The sequence below is a fragment of the Sminthopsis crassicaudata genome, chromosome 3, assembly GCF_048593235.1.
Source record: "Sminthopsis crassicaudata isolate SCR6 chromosome 3, ASM4859323v1, whole genome shotgun sequence".
Taxonomy (NCBI): Eukaryota; Metazoa; Chordata; class Mammalia; order Dasyuromorphia; family Dasyuridae; genus Sminthopsis; species Sminthopsis crassicaudata.
The window spans coordinates 602,143,677-602,171,047 of NC_133619.1; the positions used below are offsets into that span (position 1 = coordinate 602,143,677).

At 45.1% G+C, this 27,371-nt stretch overlaps 1 protein-coding gene, 1 long non-coding RNA gene and 3 other non-coding genes across 6 annotated transcripts; all 5 read right to left on the reverse strand.

Moving 5' to 3' along the window:
• Positions 1 to 1,226: 1,226 nt before the first annotated feature.
• Positions 1,227 to 17,338, reverse strand: RCC1 (regulator of chromosome condensation 1). 2 transcript variants are annotated; one of them, XM_074305604.1, is made up of 10 exons: positions 17,196 to 17,338; positions 12,445 to 12,526; positions 10,270 to 10,457; positions 9,778 to 9,957; positions 8,298 to 8,394; positions 7,798 to 7,920; positions 7,155 to 7,310; positions 5,259 to 5,378; positions 4,648 to 4,800; positions 1,227 to 4,229 (listed from the first exon to the last, which is right to left on the reverse strand). In XM_074305604.1, exons 2-10 carry the CDS (start codon positions 12,515 to 12,517, stop codon positions 4,054 to 4,056), a joined length of 1,266 nt encoding a protein of 421 aa, XP_074161705.1. In that variant the 5' UTR covers positions 12,518 to 12,526; positions 17,196 to 17,338; the 3' UTR covers positions 1,227 to 4,053. The 2 variants fall into 2 exon arrangements, with proteins under 2 accessions (XP_074161705.1, XP_074161706.1); XM_074305605.1 differs by lacking the exon at positions 17,196 to 17,338 and adding an exon at positions 16,557 to 16,926.
• Positions 17,339 to 20,520: 3,182 nt separating this feature from the next.
• LOC141563877 (uncharacterized) lies at positions 20,521 to 24,087 on the reverse strand. Its single transcript, XR_012488531.1, has 4 exons — positions 23,953 to 24,087; positions 22,392 to 22,430; positions 21,801 to 21,838; positions 20,521 to 21,446 (listed from the first exon to the last, which is right to left on the reverse strand). It is a non-coding gene; the product is annotated as an uncharacterized LOC141563877 (long non-coding RNA).
• Positions 21,529 to 21,728, reverse strand: LOC141565223 (small nucleolar RNA SNORA73 family). Its single transcript, XR_012488902.1, has one exon. It is a non-coding gene; the product is annotated as a small nucleolar RNA SNORA73 family (small nucleolar RNA).
• Positions 21,912 to 22,114, reverse strand: LOC141565225 (small nucleolar RNA SNORA73 family). Its single transcript, XR_012488904.1, has one exon. It is a non-coding gene; the product is annotated as a small nucleolar RNA SNORA73 family (small nucleolar RNA).
• LOC141565224 (small nucleolar RNA SNORA73 family) lies at positions 22,512 to 22,710 on the reverse strand. Its single transcript, XR_012488903.1, has one exon. It is a non-coding gene; the product is annotated as a small nucleolar RNA SNORA73 family (small nucleolar RNA).
• Positions 24,088 to 27,371: the final 3,284 nt, after the last annotated feature.

The window sequence follows — 27,371 nt, forward strand, 5'->3', positions numbered from 1 at the left end:
TCTATGTCTATTAACTTTGGGAAAATGCAAGTTTCTTCCCCAAGACTGTTCCTTGTTTTGTTCTTTTAACCTAATCTCATAAGTATCTGTGTTCAATTATTCTCTCTATACAATGATTCTCAGAAGTATGTATCCATCTCTCATCTCTTCTGAGTTTGTCCCACTTCACCAAATACTTTTTGAAATATCAAATTAGTTCCTTTATAGGTACCCGAAACTTGTTATATTCAAAACAATTCATTCTCTTTCCCTGCAAATCCTCTCCTCTTCTTTGATATTGTTGTTAGCTATTAGTAATTATATCGTTAAGATTCTTATGACTGTTGAGGGCATCATCATGCTCTCAGGCACCCAAGTTCACAAACTAAGTTTGATCTTCTACTTATTACTCCACATATCCAATACCTTGGGGGGGGGGGACTTTCGCATCATCTCTCCTGGACCACTGAAAGAACCTTCTAACGAATCCCTTGGCATCATTTCTTCCCACTCCAATCTTTCCTTCACACAAATGCCAAAATAATTTTCCTAAAATATATTTGACCCTTAAGATCTACACACATCCCTTTCTCTTAGTGCTAAATAAATTTCGATGGCTCCCTATTATTTTAAGTTAAAGACGAAATCTCCTATTTGGTATTTAGTCTATGTCATTTGTTGCCCTTTACACATCATGACCTAGCTAAAATGATTGACTTGTTCTTCATATTCCATGAATTTTGCATTATCATTCCCCAAACCTTGAATGTCCTCCCTATTTCCCTCTGCTCCTGGATGCTCTAGCTTTGAGATTTAGCTCAAACTGTTCCCAGCCTGTTCAGACTTTCCCCAGTCTCCCCTGAGATTTCTATCCATCTATTATTTACATAAATATATATATATCCTCTACGTGCAGTTTGAAGTGATACCACCCACTAGAATGTGGACATCTTGAGAACGATCCTTTTTTCCCCTTTGTATCCTCAATACTTATCATAGCACCTGAGACATAAGTGCCTACTAACGCACAAGTATTTTACAAGAGGTTGTCTCCATATCTCAAGTAGATATTATCCCTATTTTGGAGATGAGAAACCTGAGGCTTGTGACCCGTGGCTACAAATCAAACCCAACTTTTCCCACTAACTTCCTCCAATGGAGTAAGAACATGCAAATTCACATTTGAAAAACAATGACAAACTTTTTTTTCAAAAAGGAGACTCAAAAGGGAGACACCAAACACAAGGTTTGTTATCATTTTGTCATATTTATGTATTTTTTGAAAAAATAATTTGGATTCCATGGTTTTGTTGGGGATTTCATTCCTCGTTGTTTGACTGGTTATATTTTGTTAGCCACTTTATAATGGAAAATTATCTTAAGCAAAGAATACTTTCACAGCCATGGCAATCTTCCAGCCCTTCAAGAGGAGCCAGGAAGATATTACCCGGGTTTCACAGATGAATAAAGAATCTGTAATGTATGGTTATCAACTCTTAGAAAACTGCTAGGTTAACCCTTTCAACAACTTGCCCCAAACAAAGAAGTTACTCAAAGACAAACAGACATATCCGAGGTTCTCCACTTATCCTGCCCCACCAGCAGGCTTGGAGCTTAGCCAGATTCAGTCCCTTGCAGCCACTTTACCAGCCACCCCCCCAGACTGCCAAGTCCAGACATCCTAGTTATGCCCAGCAAAGACCACAAATTTAAAGCCAGATATTCCATAACCTATCAGGTCAGCCCAAAAAGGGAACAGAACATGCTGGAGAGCTTTCCCTGAAGTCTTCATATGGCATGACCCCTAGGTTACTGATTTCACTCATCCCAACAGGGCTAGAACCAGAATTTATAGTTTTCTTCCAATCTGCCAGGCTGTTTCCCAAGAAGAACTGAAGAGGACCATTTTTATAAGCAATTGTGGATATCCCCCTAACTTAATGAAGGGTTTAAGTGATTTAGACTAGAGACAGACTATAACACTTGAGATCCACTAAAAATGGACTTTGGTTCTCTTGGCAAGTTTAGCATTTCTCCTAGTTTTGGATTTAGTAAGAAGGCCCTCATCTCTTCTGGACACACACAGTGATCAAGTATTCCTCAGCTGAGAGGTCCTCCTGGGCTTTGGACCTGTCTACCAGAAGTTTGTTCCTATGGAATATGAGAGAAGTGGGACTAGAGCTAAAGTCCCTTCCAGCTACAAATGTTGTTCATCCATGACTTGTGGCACCTACCTTACTCCTGCTTAGTATTTTAAAATGAAAATTGCAACAAATGTCTCTATGGCAACACAGTATTCTATGGTCTCTACACCATCCTTTTTTAACAGCCCCACCAGGTGGATGGGATAACTGTGATTATCCTCATGTTGAAAGCAAGGAAAGCATAGGAAGAGAAAAAATAGTTCAGAATTTTAATTCAATGGACTCTGTATTGGAATCCCAGCTCTACCAATGACTAGCTGTGTCATCTTGAATGAGGCAGTAGACTTCTTAAAGCCTCAGTTCTCACCCCTAGGAAATGAGGGGATTAGAAAAGACACCATCCAGTTCTAAATAATATTTCACAAAAATTGAAGCCCAGAAAGTAAAATTATTTGCCTAAAAACAGAAAGCCAAGTTGTTAGTACCAGAACTTCTGATCTATGTTAGTGTTTCCACAACAGTAGCCAGGCCCCACCTAAGCAACAAATGGGGGGATGGGTAACCACAGACACAGGGCTGACACCAGTGGACAGACATAGTCAAGTGTGTCCCTAGATGGATCGACTTCAAATAATATTAATTTTTAATGACTGCCAACCCAGTTCTGTCTGTAAAGCTCATCTGAGGCCAAGAGACTTGGAGAATTAGTCATCTTAGATGCTAAGATTCAGAAGGACAGAGACCCCTCACTTCCCCTGCCCTCACTGCAAACTTTACCCCTTTATGGAGTAAAGATAAGAACAGACCCATTCCTTAAAAAAAAAAAAAAAAAAAAATCCTCAAAATTTATTCACTGTTAAAAGATCTTACTCTCCCTAACCAAAATATTTTTAAACACTCTTTAAAAAAAAAAAAAAAAAAAAAAGCAAAACTATTTTCTGAGCTACTGTACAAATTGACGTTCCCCTCCTCCAAAAACCAGTCCCCTAACCCCCCTTATATTTTTATACTGATAAAAATTAATTTATAAAAAGATAGTTCTCTTTCCCAGAAAAACACAATTGCCATTCGTGATGTTTGGAATCTGCCTGCAAGAAGTCACTGGGAGGCACTGCATAAGACTGGTCTGAGGGGAATGATGAATGAAGTCTGTTTAGGCCAGGCTGAATTGTGGGAATTAATTCCTTTTCCTGGGTCTGCCTTGCCCTGTCTCTGGCCTGGACACTCATCATCCTGGAGCAAGTTGTGAGCCAAGGGAAGTGGCTAGGTCTGCACCCCAAGCTCTACAGCCACCCATCAAGTGTCTCCCTTGCCTGGACAGGCACCTTTCTGGGGGACATGGGCTGAGATACCTGGTTAAGGTTTTGGGAGTAAACCTTGTCCCGGTTCCTCTTCTGGTAAGTGGGCAAGCCTTGTCCTTAACTGAGAGCCCCAGATGGATGAGGAAGGGGGAGTGACATCAATTGTGGTACAGAGACTGAGGGAGGGAAGACAAAGCCAGTTGTTCAGTGAATGTTCTGATGACTTTAAATCATGGGAACTGGACATCCCAAGGGAGAAAGTTTCAGCTTCTCAGTGGTGTGGGGAAGAGGCACGAGAGACAGGACCTGTAAGGGCTCCCATCACATACTTCCAGGAAACACTAACCCAAAGTCATCCGGGGTGGAGGGGTCTGAAGGGGAAGGAGGATCAGACAGACAAGAGGGCAGCAGCTCTGAGGTGGGAAGTGTCCATTCATTCCTTGCGTATTTTAATGCAATCCCTTCATCCTGATGTTCCCAGATGATTCCCTAAAGGAGCCAAGATTCACTTTTTGCTGCTAGAGGGGCAGGTAAAGGTTTGTAGATAGAGGCTTTCCAGCGACAGCTGAAGGAGTCTTGTCCCGTGGAGGAGGGGGCAGGGAGAGCAGACAGTTTCATTAAGGGTTTTATCAACTCTGCTCCTTGTTTCTGACCAGTAAGACCGTGTGCTGCCCCCCACTGGACACTGACAAAACGACCCGGTTCTCCAGCTGCTTGCCCGACATCACCACTGGGCTCCAGACGTCTTCATCCTCTCCTGTGCCCAGCTGGAAGTTGGTGCCCATACCCCAAGCAAAGGCTCGGCCTGGGGGAAGAGGAGGAAAAGTGAGTGCCCTGTGCCTGGTCCCAAATGCCCACATGTCCCACCCCCTCCCCCTTCACCAATAGCTCTGGAGCTCCAAGCCCAGGGCTCACCCCAGCACAAATGTCCTTACCACGAGACTTCCCCAAGACATGAGCTCCCACTACTTTAAGGCTTTTCTAGTATGACTGATTTTGTGGTTCTACTCCCAACTATCTACCCTCAATCCTTCCCCTAGCCCCCTGCTCCTGGGACACTTTCACCCCACGATCCCTGCCTGGACAATCACAGACTGGCCTAAATGTATGGTTTCCCCTCTGTCTAGAAGTCCCTGAAGGGCAGAGACTGGATCAGAGCCCAGCTACCAGCCCGCCAGGCTCACAACGTCTCCCCAGGAAGGCCAGACAAGGCACTGACTCACCATCCTTGGTGACGGCATAGCCCACAGAGGCTCCACAGGCCACCGACGAGACAGGGGGCAGTTTGGGAATGAGGGTGGGACAGCTCTTCTCCTCGGCACCTACCCCAAGGCCCAGTCGTCCATACTCAGCCCGGCCCAGGCTGTACACTTTACCTGGAGTCAGGAGGAATGGTGGAGGGTGAGACCCCTGACCCTGCTCCCCCCAACCCTTAGTGTGCCCCTTCCTGGGATCAGGGCCTGCCATCCTGTAACCCTGAGAAGTGGCAGGAAGACAAAAGGCTGGGTCACATGCAAGGAACAATGATTCAGCGCCTTTGGTGGATTCAGCTACCCCGTAAGGAAATGAGCAGTACCCCAGAAGTCAGAAAGCCCAAGGAATTACCTCATAAAACTCCCTCAGTCTTGTCAGTTGAGGGGCTCTGGAGAAGCTGTTGGGGTAGGGGTGGGGAGCCAGGTCAGACAGAGAGCGCCCAACCCTGTACTTATATACCCAGCAGCCAGGACAGTGTCTACCATATAGGTTGTTAATAAACATTGGGGAGTGGGCTGGTTGGGCTTTCAAACCCCAAAACTAACAGTCTGAGGTATGGGGGCAGACCAGAGCAGCTCACCTTCTGAGTCCAAGCAGACTGTGTGATGCTGACCTCCAGAGAAGCCCACCCAGGACTTGGTGGAATTCTTGAACGATGTCAGGCTCTGGGGAGCAAAGCAAGGCTCTGTGCTTGGAGTACCTAAGGAGAGATCCCAAGTCATGTGGTCAGGCAGGAGTCCTGTGGCTCCTGCCCATCTTCCCTAGGGACTTCCCTGAGGTTATGGCCCCTCCTTCCTGGTGGGCTTGTATGCAGACTGCTGGGCAGGGCCCCACCTGCTGACAGAGCTTCCAGCAGCTCAGCACCTAACTGCTGTAGCAGGCATTCTTGACTTTTGATGCGTCACAGACTCCACTGGCCCAGTCTCATGAAGCCCACCGCCCCCTTCTCAGAATAACATGCACAAGGATAAAATGCAGAGGATTGCAAAGGAAACCAACCATATTGCAATGCAGTTACCAAAATAAAAGAAACCTAAGTTTATGGACCTCAGGTTAAGAAATGCTCTGCTGTATGGACACCAAGAGAGAAGAATGGAGGCCATTTCCTGTCCCTACTGGATCCCTATGACCTGACTCCTGCCAGGCTTTCTTTCCCTTAGAGTTTCCACATTTTATAGCAGCCGTTGTTTTCTGTGCCCAGAGACTTCAACCCTGCTTCTAGAAAGCCTAAAGACATCCTGACTGACTTTAACAGAGCCCACAAAAATAAAGCAGTGGATGAAGCAACATTACTAGAGTCAGTGAGACCTATGAAAACTATGCTGAAAAAGGGAGCATTCCTGGGCAGCTAAAATTCATGCTACTAAGCCTAAAACATAGGGCCTTACTAAGACCTAGGACTATGTCTTAGGGAACTAAAAAGGCGAAGATTGAATAAAGAGAGGCTGGTGAAGACGGAGGGAAATCTAAAACAATTTCAAGGAATTTTTATAGTGAGATGGTTTTTCAATGAGGGAGACCCTAGACTTTACAATGTAATTGCAATTTCCTTGCAACATCATGGAGTCTATCAGTTTTATAGCAGTTCTTAAGGTGGGGTCTGTGAATATAGGTCGAAATAATATTAAAAATTTATTTTCACTAACCTTTAACTGAAAAAAAAAAAATTTCCTTCTATAATGAACAAAGATGACAAACCAAGGGGAGTATAATCAACACTACAATTTTTTTGCCAACAGAAATCAAAAACAAAAATCTTCACATTGATACATCTTTAAAATATTGCCCATATTTGAAATGCTTTTTTGTTACTTAATGTACTAAGTTATATATATTTTTTAAATTGGATAAATGCATTTCAATATTTATTTTACATATTAAAATAATACATTATTCTGAGATGGGGTTGACTAGTTTCTCCAGTCTGCCAAATTAAGAGGAGGTTCCTAACACAAAATAGGCTGAAAAGCTGAAGAATCAGTTTCTCATAGCCCTGGCCAATGGAAATCCCCACCCTGGCTTCCTTTCCTGGTTGGCTCAGCCCCAGCTTCGTCCCTCTGGTATCTAGCCCCAGAGAGCTCAGAGATAGCCTATGCTGGGTGCTTGGATGAGGAGCCCAACAGGCTGAGGGAGATAGACTGGCTGCATTCCCAGTGGGAGCCTGTCTCCCAAAGTCAATCCACTATGATGTCAGACAATATAAAGTATAAAGAACTCTGGGCTGAAAAGGAGAGCTACATCCCATTACAATGGCACTAGCTATATGACACTGGGCAAGTCACATAACCTTATTAGGACAAGGCTATGACTCTACCCTCTCACCTCTTGCAGAGGGTCACAGAGAGCAACTGGGAAAAAGGAAGGAGGAGGAAAAGCTGGACTGAGAAAGAAGTCTCAGACAAGCTATGGGCAGATCAGGGGATGTCTCAGGCACCGGGGCCACAGACCCATTCCCAGGAAGGGCCCAAAGACTCACCAAGCTGGTGGTAGTTGGAGAGGCCAAAGCCATAAACATGGCCCTCGCGGCTAACGGCGAAGGTGAAATAGGCACCACAGAAGGCATCCTGGAAGAGGACGGAGCCCCGATGGCCCCTGGACTTCAGGAGCACACACTGAGGGATCAGCAATCGATCTGGAAGGGGAAAGGGAGAAAGCATAGCACGGGGAACAGGGAGAGTACAGGGGGGGGAAGGGAAGTGCTGGGCAGGAGGACAATCAACCTCTTTCTTGGCCATCTTTGGGGTGGCCTTGCTGGACACTCTACTCACTCTTGGGTGGCAAGAGAACATAGAGACCAGAACCTTCTTTCACCCCTCCTCAGTTTCAACTCTGTGAACCATAGTTTGATCATTTCAGCCCAGACACTTATAATTATACCGCAACACATCTGGCCAGATACAACCCTCCCAAAGGCCCAATGTTTTGAGTCAAAGGATTTTTGACTGTTAGGATTTCTTCTACTTATTCAACCCTGTGGCTCAGCCCAAAGTGTATATAGAAGGATGTTGAAGTGAGGTAAGGGAATACAGAGCCAGAGATGCTTTCCAGAACCTAAGAGGTCCATGAAAAAAGCAGGTCTCCATTGTGTCCTTAAGGTCAACTCTGCCCAAGTCACTTACCAAGTCCTTTTCGGCCCCCACGATTGGCAAAGAACTCGGGCACCCGGCCCAGCTGGCCCTGCTCCCCACAACCAGACGTGTACAGATTGCCATCTATTGTCAGCATCACCAGGTGGTCATTGCCTTAAGGAGAGAGAAAGACAACTTGGGGATACCAGGTAGCCTAGCATCTGGCCAGAATAATCCTCAGGTGATGGCCAAAGCATCATTTGGAGGCTCCTTCTCCTGGCCTGAGACATGAATTTTAGCTCAACATATGTGTTGCCACTAATCTCTTATGTGACCCCTGCCAAGTCCTCTTCCATCTGTGGGTCACTTTTACCTGCAAAAGGAGCACACTGGGCTAAATGTGAGCTCCTTCATGTACCTCCCAGCTTTGACATGCTGGGCTCTAAGGCCCTACAAATTCTTGTCCCAGGCCATTCTATACTTCTTCAAATCAAAATCCTGCTTGGTGGGGGGAATGAGAAAGGTAGGTTCATCCAGAGTTCTGCATTTACCTGATGCCACTTTGATCACAGGAACATCAAGCTGGACCTGTACAGGAACCATGCTTTTCTTCATGGGCTCCAGGAGGCCAATGACTCCATTATTGTCCTGTGAGTGGGGGTAGGAAGATGATGTGTTACTTATTCCATGGCTGCTCCTTCCTCCTTCACCAGGCTCTCTCCCTGCATTTAATTTCATTCTTGCTAGCCTCCTAGCCCAGTACCCACAATAGCCCACATAACTGGAATTCGAACCACCCTCCTCCCTTCTGCTTGCCCCACGCCTCTTCCCTTCTTGGTTACATCCCAGCTCTGGTCACCAACTACAGGAAGCCTTCTCAGACCGATTGTTCTAGAGAACAGTTTGGAACAACACTAGAAAATTCTACACTAGAAACTGTAACAAATCTTAAGTGCAGCTGCAGCACTGTCCCATGGATGGGTGGAGAGTCACTCGCTTTACACAACACCTTCAGGTTTACAGACATCATCTCATCTGATCCTTACATCAACCTTAGGAGGTATGAAGCAAAAGTTAATCCCACAACTTCCAGGTCAGCACACCGTACACTCTACCTCACACCTCTCAATATATTCCTCTGAGTCAAATTCAGAGGCTCACCTCCCAAGTACAAATATTGACAGCACCAATATTTGTAGTAGCAAAAAGCAAAGCAGAAATGGGAGGTGAGAGGCTGGAGAAAGGTTGCTCCCACAGTAACATGTAAGTATGTGAGGATAATAGCCTGTAACTGTGCCAATGGAAATGACTGAGAAGAATTCAGTGAGATTAAGGGAACCTTGTGATTCAAGGGGAAGAAATGTCAAACAAGCAACAGAGCAGCTGGACCCAGATGAATACACAATTAAGAAATGCTTAACAAAATAAATAAAAATACAATCTAGATGATATTAACTTTGGATTTTCTAAGTCCCTGTGACACCTAGAGATATCTCCTGTCTGAATATGGCAGCCTTGATTTACTGAATGACACCTTAATTAGGGATCAAAGCAGTGATCTAGCTGTTTCTTTGTTATGGGAGAGGGCACTATGGGAAGGAGGTATCATTTGGAAGTGACAGCATTGTAATAAAAAAACGCATCAAAAAAACTGTCTTACTGTATCAAATGAAAAGGATCACAGGAAGTTTTCCTGAATTGTCCCTTCCAGTATTGCCCCTTTGGATGATGATCCTTTGCCACTCATAAAGTTTCCAACTGGTCACCCACCTGCCCACTGGACTGTACATCATTAAGGCCAAAGACAGCATTTCAATTATAATAAGTCCCTTATTACTGTCCTATCTAGGTGGTCCCCTGACCTGAGAGACAAGTACAAACAAGAGAATCACAGTCTGCACAATCAGGAGAGCTAGCACAGCTCTGTCCCAAGGTGGGCACCCATCACTGTCAATCTCTGGGATTCAGACTCTCACATAAGCATTGTGCCTGGTGCCTTCCCTCCCCCAGACCTCAGAGTGACGGCCTTACCCGGAAGGAGCCCCAGAGGAAAACTCGGCCATCCTCGGTGAGCGCCGCAGTGTGGCTGTCTCCCGCTGAAACCTGGACCACCTTCTCCGACAGATTCACTACCCCAGGGACCGTTTCCGAGCCCTCTACGCTCGTGTCTCTTCCCAAAGCACCTTCATCATTGCAGCCGAAGGTGTAGACCTGTTCCCAGAACACAAGCCCACTTGTCAGCCCCAAGTGGGGTTTGAGCCATGGGCTCAGCATCTGCTACTCTGCATTCTGTGTGGGTGGCCGAGAGGGTCCAGGGCAATAACCACCCGAGTAGTCGGCTCAATCACAGCAGCTATCTGTGAGCTCCCGCACTGTCAGTCAACACCTGGGGCACAAGGGGCCCTCACTAGTGGCTACGGATGCGTCACTGCTAGAGACCCATCAATAGTCAATGGTGGGGAAAGGTGGAGGATCCTCTCCACCAATGTAGGGGAAGTTTCCCTCTATCCCCTGCATACTCACTTGACCGCTCTTGCCTAGACACACGGTGTGCATTCCTCCAGCCTCGGCCTGCACGATGCTTTCAGGCATGGGGACCAGGGCTGGGCGCTTCCTCTCTATCACATGCTCCCCAAGGCCTAGCTGGCCCACGTCCCCCTGGCCCAGGGTCAGCACCAAGCCTGCTTCTGTTCGGTGAGACCTGTGGCCAACTGCAGTCCAGAAGAAAGGGAGGAAAGAAAAAAGGGAGGAAATGTTCAGAGGATGGGAGAGAAATGGACTGCTTTTCTGCACCAGACAAAGACTCCAAGCTCCTGACTGGGAGCTTTTGCAGAAAAGCAGTTCTTAACAGAAGGCAGCCCAATGAGCCCAAAGCTGCTTCTATTTCTGCTTGGAAGAAACAAAGCTGTAGACAGCTAGCCCTGAATGTGGGAGCCAGCACTAGAATCCCACTTAGTAATTTTCATTATTTTGGGTGGCTTTATTTTCCTAAGTGGTCCCGTTTTAGGTTAAGAGGGCCCAAAGTTCCCTGACAATCCAGAGATGGGGGGCATGAGAGGGAGCCAAAGCCACAAAGCAGAAAACTTGTAGTCAGTTACAGTTCGGGGAATGGAAGGCTGAATCCCAGAGTCCAATGTGGTGAATGTTGTTGGGCCTTCAAGGAAACTCTGGGTTGGCCGGACTTGACTTTTTTTTTTCATGACCCCAAAACTATTACACAGAAAATTCATTCAAAAAAACAAAACCAACCCCCTCTCTCTCCTTCAATTCATTCCCTAGTCTGAGAGCAGATAAAGACAGGTAAAGGGTCATGCCCATCTCAGGTGATCAGGGGAAGCAGAAGTGGTGGGAGTCAGGGAGGGAATATCATGAGCACTGGATATGGGCATGAGGAGACCTCCCACAGACAGTCCTGCCTTTATCAGGGGTGACTTTCAGCAAGCCATTGTCTCATTTACCCTCAATCACTTGACTTGTAAAATGGGAATAATCATGCTTGTTCTGGTGACTCCTTGTGAGCCCAGAACTCTGCCAATGGTTCCAGAAAGGTCTCAAGTCCAAGTTTTACTGTTACTGTCCCTCCCCCCTCAGTTATTGGTGATGTCTAGAACCAGGCAGGCCTGGGCATGGGACAGGATGGCAGTGGGAACCTGGGGGGAGAAAGGACAATGGCACAGCAGTGGCTGCCACCTCTCTCCCCCTAAGCCCAAAGGTAGGGATCAGCTGAGCTGTAGTTTGGAAGGACTGAGGTCAGGCAAGGAGCGGGCAGGGAAGGGATGAACATCAGGAAGTTACAGCTCTTACTTGTGACTGGTGGATTCGCATCTGCCCCAGCATTAGGAAGAAACAGAGTCTGAGTTTACCAGCTGCTGAGAGGCCTTTCACCCCAGGGGCAGCATTCCTTGTACCTCCCTGCTACCTTCCCCCAAGCACAAAGCGCCCTGCTTACAGAGCCAACCCACTGTGCTGGCCCTGGGATGTCTCACTCCCCCCTCCCCTCATGTACCACCTCGCCTATACACCTGAGGAAAGAGAGGTTTATATGGTGTGCATGGGAAATAGAGATGGCTCTCTCTATGTATCCTCAGTAGGGCAAAGTGAAAAGAATCTGAAATAGGGAACAAAGAGATCAGCCCCTGGCTCTGCCACTAATTATCTGTGTGACACCTTGCCCTGAGGTTTTCAATTTCTTCATCAGTACAATGAGCAAATTAGACTAGGCACACCTAGGATGGTTTTTAAAGCCCCATCCTGTGTTCTAAGAGTCCTACCAGCTCTGACATCCTGGATTCTAAAGCGTCAGCTCTGACTTCTCATGTTGTAAAGACCCTCCTAGCAGACATTCTGAGTTCTGGAAGTCTTCCTAGCTCTGATACTTTCTGTTTTAAGGATCTTCCCAGCTGTTACATTCTGACGCACCCATTCTGATACATCTGTTCAGGGGAGCTAAGAGTACATACAGTAGGGGCATCAAACATTCCAAAGGGCAGCTATTGCTCTTGGGGGGCAATAAGATAGAATGATATGAGAAGTCTACTTTGAACTACCTTATTGATCTCTTATCCTGATGTATGCAGATGTGGCCTCTCCACCCTGTAAAGTGGTAAACTTCTTGTGGACAGTATCATTTTGGATCCTCGTACAGCACCTGGCATTCAGCAAGCTGTTAATAATGGCTCATTCAAATGAATTAATTACCTTTTACTTTTTTGCTTTCTATGGTGGCATTTTCTGCTGGAGGACTTCTCTTGTTCAAGCGTTTGGCTGGCATCTTGGAGAGCTGAAAAAAAAAAAATTTAAAGCCTTATTAATCACCACTACTCCTAATTAATACATCAGGGCCTTGTTATAAGGCAAAGAGGATGGGAAGCACTTTTGGGAGGCAGCAAAATTAGGAATAAATAAGTAGTGGCACACACGTGTTACAGAATCTTAAGAAACAAGGACTATGAAGAATCCAAGGGAATTTGTTAAGATTTAGGTGACTGATGCAGGACAAAGTAAACAAAACCAAGAGAATGTTGGACACCACAACTGAGAAAACATCCCAGAAAGAACTGCTACCAGGGCAGTAAACAATCTTGACTCAAAAGGACTGATCCTGGCAGAGATGGTAGACTACAGGTTTGGCATGTGGCACACGCAGTCAGACATGGCCAACATTTTTTTTTTTTTAACTTCTAAGAAAGAAGGGAGGAGCACTAAGAAGAAACAGCTGTGTTGAAAACCAGAATCTACTTTTCATAATTTTTAGTATTAAAGTTTGACCAGACTATGTAATGCTTCCTCTCCTTATCATGGTCATTATTCCTGTGTAATAGTTTACAACACACTTTCCTCACAACCGACACAGTATCAGCAAACATCATTTCTATCTCACAGATGAGAAAACCTTGCTTCTGAGGTGCAAGAATTCGTCCATGGCCCCACAAATAAAGAGTATTTGAGTTGGATTATGGTATAATCAGACTCCAAATAGTATATACTTCCCACCTCATGCAGCTTTCCCAGACAGCTGGAACCTGGGGTGGACAAGCCACCCATCTTTGGACTTCAGCCCTGGGCTTCAGCTGTCTTGACTGGGAAGTGAGGATAAATTCATCTTGTCTACTTTGTCCAGCCAGTCTTACACAATGATAGCTATCCCAACCAACTGTTCACCCTGGCCACCCACTTGGCAGCTGCCATTTTCAAGCTCTCAACCTCCTGCTCTGGACAGAATCAAATCAATACCATCATCATTAATTTAAAAGAACAACTAATCTTCCAAGAACACTTTTGTTGCAAAGCTCTCCCCATTAGAAAGGAAGGTCCTTGACAGTCTTACTTTTGAATTAGTATTCTAAGGCTTTGTTAAAGTATTTTAAGAGCTTAATAAATGCTCCCCACTTCCTTCGTCTTTCCTTTCTCCCCTAGAATGCCTCTCAACCTCTTCTATATTCTTCTTAGAAGACACTTGACCAAGGAACTATTTTCTCCTTACCTCCTAAGTCTAAAAAAGAGAGAAAGCCAACTCCATTCTGTCTCTGAATTCATCTGTTATGCATAATTAATAATGGCTAACTTTATATGGCATTTACTATGTGCCAAATATTGTGCTAAGTGCTTTACAAATATTTCATCTGGTCCTGACAAAAAAATAAAACAAAACAAAACAACACATTTTACATGTTGAGGAAACTGAGGCAAAGAGGGTTAAGTGATTTGTCCAGTATCACACAGCAGGTAAATATCTGAAGCACAATTTAACTCAGGTCTTCCTTACTCTAAGCCTGGGACCTTATCCACTGCTCCCCCTAGCTGCCAGTTAATGAAATTTTTGATTGATCACATATCGATCTGGTTCTAGTGGTTCTATGTGTTCATCAATAGCTAAGCACTATTAAGTATCAGGGATACAAAAAAAGCCCAAAGATGGCACCTTCCCTCAAGAAACTTACATTCTAAAGGAAAAGACAACACAGGGACATATATATATATATATATATATAGATATAGGTATGTACCCAAATATGGTCATCTCAAGGAGGTCATGGGAGTGTTTAAAGGGGAAGAAGAGAACTGGGAAAAGCCTCCTGCAGAAGGAACCTGGGACATCAGGACTAAGGGGAAGAACATTTATAGGCACAATGGATAGCCAGGGCAAAGGCAAGGCCTGGGAAATGAGGTACTGTATTTATTAGTGTCTCTGGTCTGTGTAAAAATACCAGAAGAGTAGAGGTTGTAAAAAGATATAAATGCACAAAAAGAATATTTTCTACTTAACTCTAGAAATAATGGGGCCACTGTCATTTTTGGACTGAGTGGGGAAAGTAATACAGTCAACGCTGTGCTTTAGGAAAATCATTTTGATAGAGTGGCCAGAGAATTGGGCCAGGGAGTCTCCTTAGAAGGCTACTGCAGGAGAAAGGTGACAGGGCCTGGGCCAGGTCAGCAGCAGTGTGAGTGAAGAGATTAGGACATACATGATAGACCTGAAGGTGACAAGATGTAGCAAGGGGCTGAATACTTGAGGAGTCAAGAATGAGATTGAGGTTTTCATTCTGGGCCACTGGGAGATCGTTGCCCTTCATGGTAACATGCAAGTTTGGGAAAGGGGAGGGTTTGGGGAGGAAATGTTAGGCAGCTGATGATCTAGATTGGGGCTCAGGAGGGAGTTGGGCTTGACACATAGAGCTGAGAATCATTCTGCATTCCCGATTCTCTTCCTCAATCTTAACATTCCAGGGTCTAAGGTATTTTTTTAATGGGCTGCGGGCAGAGTGTAAAGTTCAGAGAAAAACCAAACTTTCCCTTACCCCAGGGAGTTAACCAGTAGCTCAGACAATACCAGTTCTAAGGTCCTAATTAATTTACAAAACAATATTTTAGGTCACCTCTGCCTTTCCTCAAGACCCTAAATACACTTAAATTTAGACAGACTGACAGATAGACAGACACACTCCCCTCTCTCTGGCTGAAGTGTCTCATACTCCACACACAACTGTGTTGCAAGATTAGTAGGCTGTGGCACATTTAGCAGCACATCATTGTCGTCTCCTTTTTTCTCTCTGAACATCTTCCAGTTTCTTGTGCTCCACCCGTCACAGAAGCACAGATCAGATGAGACTTTGGAAAAGACCTAATCCTCACACCAGCACTTCTACTCCTCACTTCTTTCCTGAATATTCTCCATGGGGGCCGCTAGATGATGCAGAAGTTAGGAGGACCTGATGGCCTCAGACACTTAACACTTCCTATCTGTGTGACCCTGTCAAGATATTTTACTCCAACTGCCTTGCCAAAAAAAAAAAAAAAAAAAAGAGAAATAAATTTGCCTCAGTTTTCTCATTGGTAAAATGAGCTGGAGAAGGAAATTCCTTATAAAGGAAATCCAAATGGGGTCACAGAAAGTGGGACATGACTGAACAAGTGCTGCAACAATCCCTAAAGACTCTTCCTCCTCCTCTAAAGTCCTTTCCAGTTCTGACGTTTCTCCTAGATGCAAACACAAGGGACAAACCCCAGAGAGCTGTCTATGGAGGGCCGCCTGGCTTCCAATGGACAACTGGTCATGAACAATCAAACGATGGCCAGACACATATTTTGGTCTGTTCCATCTGTCTGAAGGCCCTCTCCCCTCAGACAGGCACGCTCTCCTCCGCTCCCTTGGGACGGCATAAATCCGACAATGAGAGCCCTTGGAAGTCCCGGTCCAGTCCTGGACCAGATGGTTTCTAAAGCTTAAAAATGAGCAACTGTCAAGTGCTCTCCACGCTGGCTCTCACTGAGGAGTCACTGTAACCTCTGACCGTCTTCAGCTGTTTGGCCTCGAGAGCCACCCCAAGGCCTGTCCCAGACTGAAAAGTTCTCCTGGGAGAGGGCCAGTTGAGAGAGGCTGCGGGATTCTGGCCGACGCGCTAGGGGAGAAGGGTGAGTTAGGAGGACTCGGAGTGGTCAGCCTTCTTCGCCAGCAGGGATGCTTGGAAGAGTCCGAAGCCCTGGAAGAAGCTTCAGAGTTGACGTCACCTTAAGCCCTTTACAAGGAAGCACCTGAAGCTGTGACAGGAGTGGGTCATGACCCAAGGACGCAGGAGCCCAGCCCTGTGGTCTCGAGCAGTGTCTTAGTGCCGAATGGGAGCTCTCAAAACAGCGGGCACCTCGGAGCCCCCGGAGCCAGAGGCTCCAGCCCCGTTTCTGTCCCGCTCCCTTCGGAAGAGGCGGGGAAGAAGCACGCCCCGAGCCCGGCTCCAGCCAGCCGAAGAATGAGGAGCTCGAGAGGCGAGCAGAGGCGTAGGTGGGGGCCCTCCCTCCTCCCGGCGCCCTCTCACCGCTCAACAACCTCTTCCTCTTCTCCCCGCAGCTTCTCGGGGCTCAAGACCGAGAGGTCGCAATTTGAAATTTCCCGCCCGGCGCAAGCGCTTAAATGGAGGACCCAAGAGAGCACGCGGCGGGAGCGCACCGACGAACCCGCCAGACGCGGGGACAGCCTGCGGGGACGGAGCTTGGCGGCTGGCTCCCGGCTGATGGTCGGGCACTATCGGGAAACTTTCCGGGGCACCTTCACAGCCGGGCGCACGCGCCTCGCCCGGGAAGTTCGGCGCGGGGAGGGCAGCGTGCGCGCGCCTTTCCCGGGCACGTTCCAAACCGGGCGCACGCGCCTTTCCCGGGCACGTTCCGAACCGGGCGCACGCGCCTTTCCCGAGACGCGCAGCGTGGGGCACAGACCGCGCGCGCACGCGGCTCACCCAGCTTGGAGAAGCGGCAGCCGGAGGAAGGGGGTGTGCACACGCGGACGCCGCTTCCTCCTCTGGCGGGCTTCACGTGGGGCCGCGCGGCGCTCAAGTCGTCCGCCCCTGCCGGTGCCAGTCCTCCTCTCCCTCACCGCGAAGCCGGCAGAAGCCGGGCCTGTAGCAGTACCCTCCCACCTCCCATTTTAGGCTTAGAGCCTAGATCCCAGGGTGTTTTACCTCAATCCAGGTGGGCTAAACGGAACTCCCCTACTCTCCAGGCCGGGCCGCGAACTGCTCTCACGCATGCGCTTTGCAGTCTCCGCTGTTGGGGGCGGGAGAATGGGGGAAAAAAAAGCCTAGCGACCTCTGCTGGCTACCCCGAGAAGTACGCCCGGCTGGTTTCGGCTGAGCGAGTTAATCCAGATGATTCAAAGGGAGGGAGTCACCGCCCTCCTCCCGAGACAGGAAGCTCAGACACTAGGCAGTGTAATCCTGGGCCAGTCACTTACTTTCTTACCTGTTTGCTCAGCTGCAGAATGGAGCTAAGAACAGCGCCTCCTTCCCAGGGTAACTGTGAGGACCAAATGCAGTGTTTAGCACAGTGCCTCACACTTAGTAGGGGCTTTCTAAATGAGATAGGAATTGCAAAATGCTGAGCGCAGTTCCGGGTATCTTGTAGGAGACGTTAGTAAATGCTTTCTCCTCTCTCCTCCCTCAAGACTCCTAACTCACACGTTCAGTTGTCAAGAAGAGAGAAGATGGACAAGAGTTCAGTTAATTTGCTAGGCTTCCTCAGACCTCCCTTCAGATTGAACTCGAGGTTCCTTCCAGATGTGAATCTTGAGGTATGTCAGAGTTGTAGCTTTGAAAATCCAGCCTCTATTATAGATTATTTTAATCTATATTATAGATTATTTTAATCTATAATAGGCAAATATGGAGTTGACTGCTTGGTCGCTGAGGAGCCTATCTCTGATGCTTCCTTTCCTCCTTTCTCATGCAAAATCTGTTTCTGCACCTCAAGCTTTCTCATCCCCTCCTCCTCCCCCAGTTTACAGAGGACATTTTATTTTCTTCAAAATTTGTTTAATACACATTTCTTTATGTATCATATTGGGAGAGACAAATCAGAACAAATGGGGAAAACCATCGGGGAGAGAAAAAGAAGTAAACACAGTATGTGTTATTTTACATTTAATCTCCATAGTTCCTTTTCTGGATGCAGATGTTATTTTCTATCCAAAGGGGATTGTCTTGGATAGCTTTCTCATCTTTGTTCTGTACATCTCGGATCTTCATCTGAATACTAAAGATAAATCTTTCCTGAACCTCCACTGTTTAAAAATGGGATGCAAGAAATTCTCATTTTCTAACTGGCTACTTCTCTGATCCTTATCTCCAGAATAGATTCATTCTGTTGAGAAACTCATACCTCTGGTGGATGGATGCTGGAGAGCTTCAGTATTGAAAAGGAAAGCTCTCTGGGAATTCACCTCATTTCTAGGCTTTATCACCTTCAGAAACTCTCCATTCTGCCAGATGAATTCAACTTTAAAAATTGTTACTCTAATTTCCCTATCCTTCTGTGGGATTTCAGCACACCACTGGACAAAACTTTCTTGTCCATATCTCCAAATGCTATTCATTGAGTGTTTTAGGAATTCCACCTGCCCAAAAGTAAGCTCTAAATCAAACATCACAGGGCCCAGGGAGGTACTCATGGGGGATAGCTTCTTCATTCAAAGCCCAAGTTTCCTGAACTAATTTATTTTGTGAATCTTCACATGATAGTTAACTACCTAATAGACTTGCAGTCCTTTGAATGAAAGGATGGTGCTGGGTTTTTTTCCCCCTTCTTTCAAAATACATGTTACTTGAATGCATGAAATTGAAGTTAAAGTTTCTTTTAAAGCATTGAAGATAATGGAATATTATTGTCCTGTAAGAAATGACCAGCAGGACGAATAGAGAGGCTTGGAGACTTACATCAACTGATGCTGAGTGAAATGAATAGAACCAGAAGATAGCTGTACATTTCAACAATAATACTGTATGAGGATGTATTCTGATGAAAGTGGATATCTTCAACATAAAGATCCAACTCACTTCCAGTTGATCAATGATGGACAGAAACAACTACACCCAGAGAAGGAACACTGGGAAGTGAATGTAAATTGTTAGCACTACTATCTACCCAGGTTACTTATACCTTCGGAATGTAATACTTAATGTGCAACAAGAAAATGGTATTTACACATATATTGTATCTAGGTTATATTGTAACACATGTAAAATGTATGGGATTGCCTGTCATCAAGGGGAGGGAGGGGATAATCTGGAAAAACGAATACAAGGGATGTTATAAAAAAATTATAAATAAAAATAAGTTGCAAGTGTGCAATCCTAAAGCGGATTGCCATATCATTCTCAACCTTTCCCAGTGATTTCCAACTTTACATTTAAGGATGCCTAAGCTGATTCTCAGGTAGAAAACCCTCTTCTACGTTTTTCTTGTCCCCTACAGTGACCACCTTTCTTTTTCCACCTGTTTGCTATTTCTGCCATCACCACTCCACTGAGATGACCCTCTATAGAAATATATCTTTTTTCTCCACTTGGATTCAACTTTTCATGACTACATTTGTGATTTTCTTGGCTGATACCTAATTTGCCACTCATATTACAGATGAGGAAACTGAGGCAGTTTAAAGCGATGTCCTGACTTCAGGGCCAACACATATGCACTATGTCAACACCTAACTGCCTAACTCAGGGAGAGTAGGGAAAGAGCAGAGTAGGAATGAGTCATACCTAAACAATTTTATATTAGGGAGTAGCTTCACAAATTTGTATTGAAAAGATTGAGCAATTGTGAAAATTTGCTGGACCAAGTATTTCAGACAGATCAAGGTGACACTAAATACACTAAAATATAGGAAACAAAGTGAGGCAAAGCAAATGACAATTCACATATTTTTGCTTTTTCCATTATACATAGGATCAGTTTTACAGCTTCCAGGTCAGAAATCTAGGAAACCTAGGAAAGTTGAGCAACTTTTTCCAAGTACTGCAAAAAACCATTTTCCCCCACCCTTTTCTGGACATATATTTGTAAGGATTCCTTGTTAAGTATTCTATGGTGGGGCAGTTATGGCACAGTGGATATAGTACCAGTCCACCTCTTAATACATCCTGTGTGACCCTGGGCAAGTCGCTTCACCCCAATTCAGGGGGGGAGAGGCAAGGATAATTGCCTGATTGTGTTCAGGTAAAGCTTCCCCTTAGAGGTTTAAAAACCCTAAATCGAAAAGGAAAGGTAGAAGGCTTGGAAATGCAAAGTTAAGTACCCAAGGGGCCAGTTCTACCTGCCAAGCAGGTTTGTCCACAAAACATGAGTTCCCATCCTTTATGAATTGTCAGTAGGATTAACATTAGGCTCAATGAGGAGCAGGAAGGTTTATCTTATTAATTTGCACTGGTTACTTCAGTAACTTGATTATTGGCTTACAATTGTTTAAAACCTAAACACTCTAAGGGTTAATAAAACACACCAACAATGATGCACAAGTCAACAAAATTTATTGAAATCAAAGATTACAATTTTTTCACATCTTTTAACATGCAACTTTTAATCATGTTATGCTGCAATCATTCCATTTCAGCATGGAATGAATGGACAAGTTTTGTAATAATGAAACCATCTTCAAAGGCATACTTAACAGCCAAAATGAAGAGCAGGCCATTTCTGGACCGACCACAAAATTTACAGGATTTAAATCAGGTGAGTCCCCAAAACACTTAAGCACGTTTATCTCCATTTATTGGATCAATTTGTTTTAGCAAGAGGGGAATGTTGCAAGACAATATTGCAACGCTTATACCCCACTCGAGATTTTCTGCAATTTTGGAGGAATTGTCCCTCAGTCTAGCAATATATTTCTCATAATCTAACCTCATAAAATTTCTCATAATTTACCATAGACAAGAGTCCCAGACCCACAGAAGTATAAAAAACCCAAAAGATTTCCATGTAACCTTTAATGGAGTTTTAGTTTTATCAGTAAAGATTACTTTCCCAATCTTCAGCATTCAGTCTTTGTACTGTCTTGCCCAGGACTAGCTGTGGTCAGCAGGTGCTTTCTTACTGGTCTGGACATCCTGCCAATGTCCAGCATACCCCTTCACTGTGGAAGAAGCAACTACAACTCTTTCAGCTGCCAGGTCTCTTGTCTTCTGAGGATTAGACTACTTTCAGCAAAAGGTTGTCATTCCTTGTTTTCCTTTTTCTACATTTTACTTTTGTGCTTTGGAGGGTGAGAGATCCCTTTTTGTTGCGCACTAGAATGATCCTTGACTTACCCATATTAAGAGCTACAATACCCAACAGTCTATTTAAAAACCATTATTAAAAAAGGCGTCATCTGGGGTCAACATCACATACATTCCTTAAGTAAGGTCACTAAGCAGTGGAGTGCTTCAAAATCTTACCTAAAAAAGAAAAAATATATTTTACTACCCCCAAAAAAATTGTTTAAAAAAATTAAGCAGTTAAATTACATCAAATGTTAAAAAATGTTTCCTGCATGGTTTGTCTCCTCAGTCATAGTCCAAAGACTCTGAGAAGGTTTAGGAATATGCAGGTGCAGACACAAGGCCCGGCTTGATCTCCAACGTTGTGGAATGGGACTGTACATCACAGGGCAAAGCCCTATGCTCCCTTCCGCCACATGAACAGTGCCTGGGGAGTGACCCTCAGGATATTCACGTTGGAATGAATGGCTTAGGACAAGTTTTTCAACTTCAAAGCTAGCCACCACAGGTTTCTAGTAATAAAGGAATTACCTCTATTCCAGGGAAAGAAACTGCAGATGAAGAAGGTCCTGAAAACAAGAAGCAATAATTTATTCCTGTGTCATGTAAAAAGTGCATATAAAACTATTTTGGATAAATTAGTACTGTTTCCTGCATGGTTTGTCTCCTCAGTCACAGTCCAGGACTCTGAGAAGGTTTAGGAATATGCAGGTGCAGACAGAAGGCCCAGCTTAATCTCCAACATTGTGGAATGGGACTCTATGTCATAGGGCTGAGCCCTACACTCCCTTCCGCCACAAAGACACAGCCTGAAGAGATTCATCTCTACAGGGTATCTATGTTGGATACTGGTATTAAAAAGATTAACTGGGCACTAATTATCACATTATCACGTCTCACCAAGCTGTCAAACCTAGGGGGGTAAGGGGCCAGGACTCCCAAATTTTGCCAAGTTACCAATTGCCACCTCAGGACACTTAAGGGGTAGTTAACAAATTTCCCACAGGTTAAAGGAAAATACAACAGTTTCTACAAGCATTGTATTAAACACCTCCCAAAGGACAATCAGAGTGCACTGGATTGGTAGCTTCAGACGTTTAAGTTAATTGCTTGTGAACTCACCCCAAGTCTCTTCAGGAGTTATTTCTGTGCATGAGAACCCTAAAGAGCAAGAGAAAACAGGTTACAACATTTTTCAATGCAAGAAACAAATTCATGCTCCCCAAATGAGTGGAGCAGTAATATTGTTTCCTGCATGGTTTGTCTCCTCAGTCATAGTCCAGGACTCTGAGAAGGTTTAGGAATATGCAGGTGCAGACACAAGGCCCGGCTTGATCTCCAACGTTGTGGAATGGGACTGTACGTCATAGGACAAGACCATACGCTCCCTTTCGCCACTTGGACAGAGCCTGGCATTATCTAGCCAGGATATCCACGTTGAATATTCAAGGAAGGTTCAACTTACGGAAATAAACCTGACATGACTCAAAGAGCATTTCTCGTATATGGCTTTATCAACTATTTTCTAAAGAAGGTCAGTTGTCTTTAGCATGGCCATGTTATTACCATCATGCCCTCAAAACCCATGACATAAGTCATTCTAAGTCAAACATTTTCTTTGTAGGTACGATTGGTTCTCTACAAGGACTACCTACCCCACCTTCCAAGAGAAAAAGAAAAAGCCATTTCTTACAAGATTACTCCAAATATCAAACAGTATTATGGAAGATTCATTTTACTCAGCTGCTATTTTACCCTGAGAAGCCCCGTTTCCTACAGCTACCACTGCCCTGCCCAATGCTCGAGTGGCTCCCTAATGAGCTTCCCCTGGCACTGTGAAGTAGCTCAGAAGGCTTTCATAACATCCCACCTTACTCCAACATATTCCATTACCGCCAACCTTACCTATTCCCGCTAGGGGGCACCATCAGCCCACGTGGCCGCTTTCCACAGCCGGTGGCTGTGCATCCAAAGACCTTTCCTAACCCTGTACTAAGTGTGCCTCCATTAAGCTTTCACCATTTCAGTGTGGCTCCCTCCGCCTTTACTTCTGCCCTCTCCACCGCCGCCAATCAGACATAACCACAAGCCCCTGGAGATGAACGGTGGTGTTCATCCTGAGCACATTTTCACGTCTTAACCAAGTTGTGGAATCTAAGGTAAGGGGCCAAGTTAGGTCCAAGGTCCTTCCGGCTCAATCTTTGGCCTGCTTACTCTGCCCACAGCGCATCTTAGCACGGGGCATGTATTAACTACCGCTGATGGGACAGGATTTAAAGGCTCTCCTGGGGGTGGAGTAAATGAGTCAACAACCATTGAGTGCCAGGCACGTGGACTCTGGGAGGAGAGTTACTACCTCCCCGTTAGAGCGCAGAAAACCGAGGCAAACCAGCTAAAAGCCACGGCTGAGTTCAGTTTTGTGAAATCCACTCTTCCCAATTTCAGGCCCGGTGCCCTAGGGTCTGCACCACCAGGCTGTCTGGAGCTGGGGAGCAGCGGGCCCAAGGCACGGCAAAGCCTTAGAGCCGGCATGGCGGCGAGAACCCGAGAGTCTCCCTCAGCGCGAGGAGCCCCGTGCACTCCTCTGCAGTCAAGCAGGAAGGAGGAAACAAAGTCAGAAAACAGAAGACTGCGAAGAAGGGCATGCCAGAGAAAGCGGATAGGGGAAAGCATGGGAACTTACCTCTTCACCAGAAATGGACAATCCCAACATCACGGCCGAAAAGAAGTAGTTGGCTTAGAGCACACCAATTTATACCCGAAGGGGAAAGGCGCGGAGGGAGCGTAAGAGGTTTTGCGCAGGCGCACATTTGGACGCATGCGCTGAAAGTGCACCTTGGAGCGGAAGTGACGAAAAATATGGCGACAGTCGAAGGGTGGGATAAGGAAGTCTCGCGAGATAGCTGACTTAGGATTTTATCGTTTTGTTGATCGTGTTTCCCAAGTGCACCGGGAAGCGGGCAGCCAGCCAAAGCTCTGTATGCAGTCGCTCAGTAACAGACCTGGGAACAAATTTAGGAAAACAAAAGTATTTTTTCCCGGAGACTTTTGGATATTCAGTGCAGTTCAAAATGCCTATACTTTTTTTTTCTCCCCCCCCCCCTCGGGGTTAAGTGACTTGCCCAGGGTCACACAGCCAGGTGGTGTTAAGTGTCTGAGATCAGATTTGAACTCGGGTTCTCCTGAATTCAAGGCTGGTGCTCCATCCACTGCGCCCCCTATCTGCCCCCAAAAAGCCTATACTAAGTGCCAACTGTGTGCCTCTTCTCAGTGATGGCTTAAGACAAGCGTGAATCCATCTAATATGTATGGGATTGCCTGTCTTCTAGGGGAGAGAGTAGAGGGAGGGAGGGAGGGGAAAATTTGGAAAAATGACTACAAGGGATAATCTTGTAAAAAAAAAAATTACCCATGCATATGTACTTTCCAAAAAAATTATAATTATAAAATTAATTAAAAAAAAAAAAAGACAAGAGTGAATCCAATTCAAAACCAGCTTGGTAGGTAGCTCCTACCAAGAATAAAAGAATCACTGACCTCTTTCTAGGAAGAGAAAGTGCAGGTGAAGAAGGCCCTGAAAGCAAGAAGGAATAATTTAGCCCTGTCTCAGTGCATGTAAAACACTGTTCTGGGACAGCAAAGTAGTCCTGTTTCCTATGGTTTGTCTCTGGCCTCAGCGAATGAATAAATGAAATGATGGGTAGTGCTCACTTGGCCTCTGAAGCTTGCAAAAGGCTTCTACAAATATCGTTTGATCCTCCTGAACCCTGGGAGTTGGGGGTATTACTACCCCCATTTTACAGACATTCATTAGCTTGCCCAGGGTCACAGCTAAGTCTGAATCTTCACTTAGGTCTCCTAGAACTTCAAGTGCGGCACTGTGTTACAAATGAATATGAGAAAAGCATTTATCTCGGTTTTCCTGCGGATGAAGAAGAGTGCCAAATGCTGGGAAGATACATAGAAAATAGTTTACATCTGAAAGGAGATAAAATATATAATCAATAAATATGTATGAAGCACCATGTGTGTGTCAGGCCTAGTGCTAAGTGCAGAAGATACCAAAAGTGCCAAAAATCAGCCCTTGTAAAAGGGAAGCCAGCTAGCAAATGCATCCAGAGCAAGTTATATACACCACAAGCAGAGATTATTAACAAACTGAAGGCACTTAAAAAGGGTTGGAGACTTCCCGTACTGTTTCCTGGAGACTTAAAGGAGCTGAGGAAGGATTCCGTACAGCTTAGGTTCCTGTCAAGAGATGGAATGTCTTGTTGGAGCAATAGCCTGAAAGATAGTGTCGCTGGATGAGAGAACACCTGTCAGGGGATAAGGGAGAAGACGGAAAAGAGAGGAGGAAGCTAGGTTAGGAGAGGTTTCAAATGCCAAAGAATTTTTTTGTGTGATACTGGAGGCAGTAGGGGAGCCATTGGAGTCTATAGGAGGGTGTTTGTGTGTGTGTGTGAGACAGAGACATAAACAAGAGACAGGAGGACACCATTGACTGGCAGACTAAATCCACAGTAGGCTTTAGAAGACTAATCACGATTAGCTATAGTAAGGAGAAAGACTCGGTCAAAGGGAAGAGATTAGGGTACTTATTGCCACTAACCTCTAGGCCACCAGGAATTAGACCACTCAAACCATCACACCATTATCAAGATGATTACTAAATTGGGAGCCTGAGGGACTAAGAGAATCTTGTCTTCTACAATAAAAGAAAAGGTGGGAAGAAGGGATTGGGAGAAAGGTCATGTTCTCTGTTTGGAAGATACTGAAAATTAAGACATTTAAGGGACATCTAGTCTGAGATTTCTAAAAGGCAGTTGGAGATACCAGATTGGAGGTCAGCTGAGAGATTGGAGTAGGAAATGTGATTAAATCCATGGGACCTGATGAGATCACCAATTGAATATAGAGTACAGAGGGAGAAAAGGATCTGACGTGGTGCTAGGTAGCTAGGGGGGCTCAGAGTCCCCGCCTGTATACAGTCTGGGAGCCTAGCTGGAAGGCAAAGTGGGAGGAACACAGATTGGATCTTCTTTAGAATTAAGAAGGTAAAAGGCCTTTTTTTTTCATTGGACTTTCTATTACAGTTTCCACCCAGGTAGAGGTCTCTAGAAACCCCACCTTTACTTATCCAATCAGAAAGGCTATTTTTAATGTCAAATCCTTATAAAGGACCTGTTTGTACAGTAGGTCTTGCTAAACTCGTTAGAGTTAGTCCCCTCCCCCCAAGTCAATGACTTGTTCCCATCTCACTGAGTCTTCCCTTTAATGGTGTCTTCTTCCTGATTTAATTGTAAATTCCACTAAGGAATTTATCTTTTCTTAATTCCTAACTCCTCTTGGAATTTAACCCACTTTTTGCCCCTACAAATTCTTTTGGGACAACTAGAGATATCAGATTTTTTTTTTTTTTTTCCCCCTATAACTGGGATACCCAGAAGCCTCTTGGAAGGCTGTTCTGGTCATCAGTCATCTCCAAGACTTTTTTCCAGGGGAGTGCTATTGGATTAGCATTTTTTCTTTGTTATTCTCCAATAGCAAGGACATCTGGCAGTCTCTAGGAAGGCTCATGAATCATTGATGAGCTTCAGTGAACTCTATGTTCAAGCATATCTTCTTTGACTGGGGATGTGCCTGGTCTAAGGAACATTTGCAGTTTGCTGCATACTTCCCTTTGGGAGAACTTGTCATTTTCACCTTCCAAGAATGTTTTTTCCATAACTTATTCATCTATTCCCCAATTGATGGACATCCACTCTATTTCTAATTTCTTGCCACCATAAAATAAATTGCTACATGTGAATCCTTTCCCTTCTTTTATGATCTCTTTGAGATATGTACCCAATAGTGACACAGCTGGATCAAAGGGTATACACAGTTTGATAGCCCTTTGGGCAAAGTTGCAAATTGCTCTCCAGAATGGTTACAACACCAACAAGGCATTAGTGTCCCAGTTTTCCCTCCAATATTTATCTTTTTTTTTTCCTGCCATTTTAGCCAATCTAAGTGGTACCTTAAAGTAACTAATGTGAGGTGGCACCTTAGAGTTGTTTTAATTTGCATTTCTCTAATCCATAGTGATTTTAGAGCCTATGA

What these genes read in the sequence shown, in the direction of transcription:
- RCC1 (XM_074305604.1), bottom strand. Translation starts at nt 12,517, where the DNA reads ATGCCAGCCAAACGCTTGAACAAGAGAAGTCCTCCAGCAGAAAATGCC. An exon ending in TCCTCTGGGGCTCCTTCCGG is followed by an intron (nt 8,395 to 9,777) that starts GTAAGGCCGTCA and finishes CCCCACTCACAG; the next exon opens with GACAATAATGGAGTCATTGG. An exon ending in TGTGATCAAAGTGGCATCAG is followed by an intron (nt 7,921 to 8,297) that starts GTAAATGCAGAA and finishes TCTCTCCTTAAG; the next exon opens with GCAATGACCACCTGGTGATG.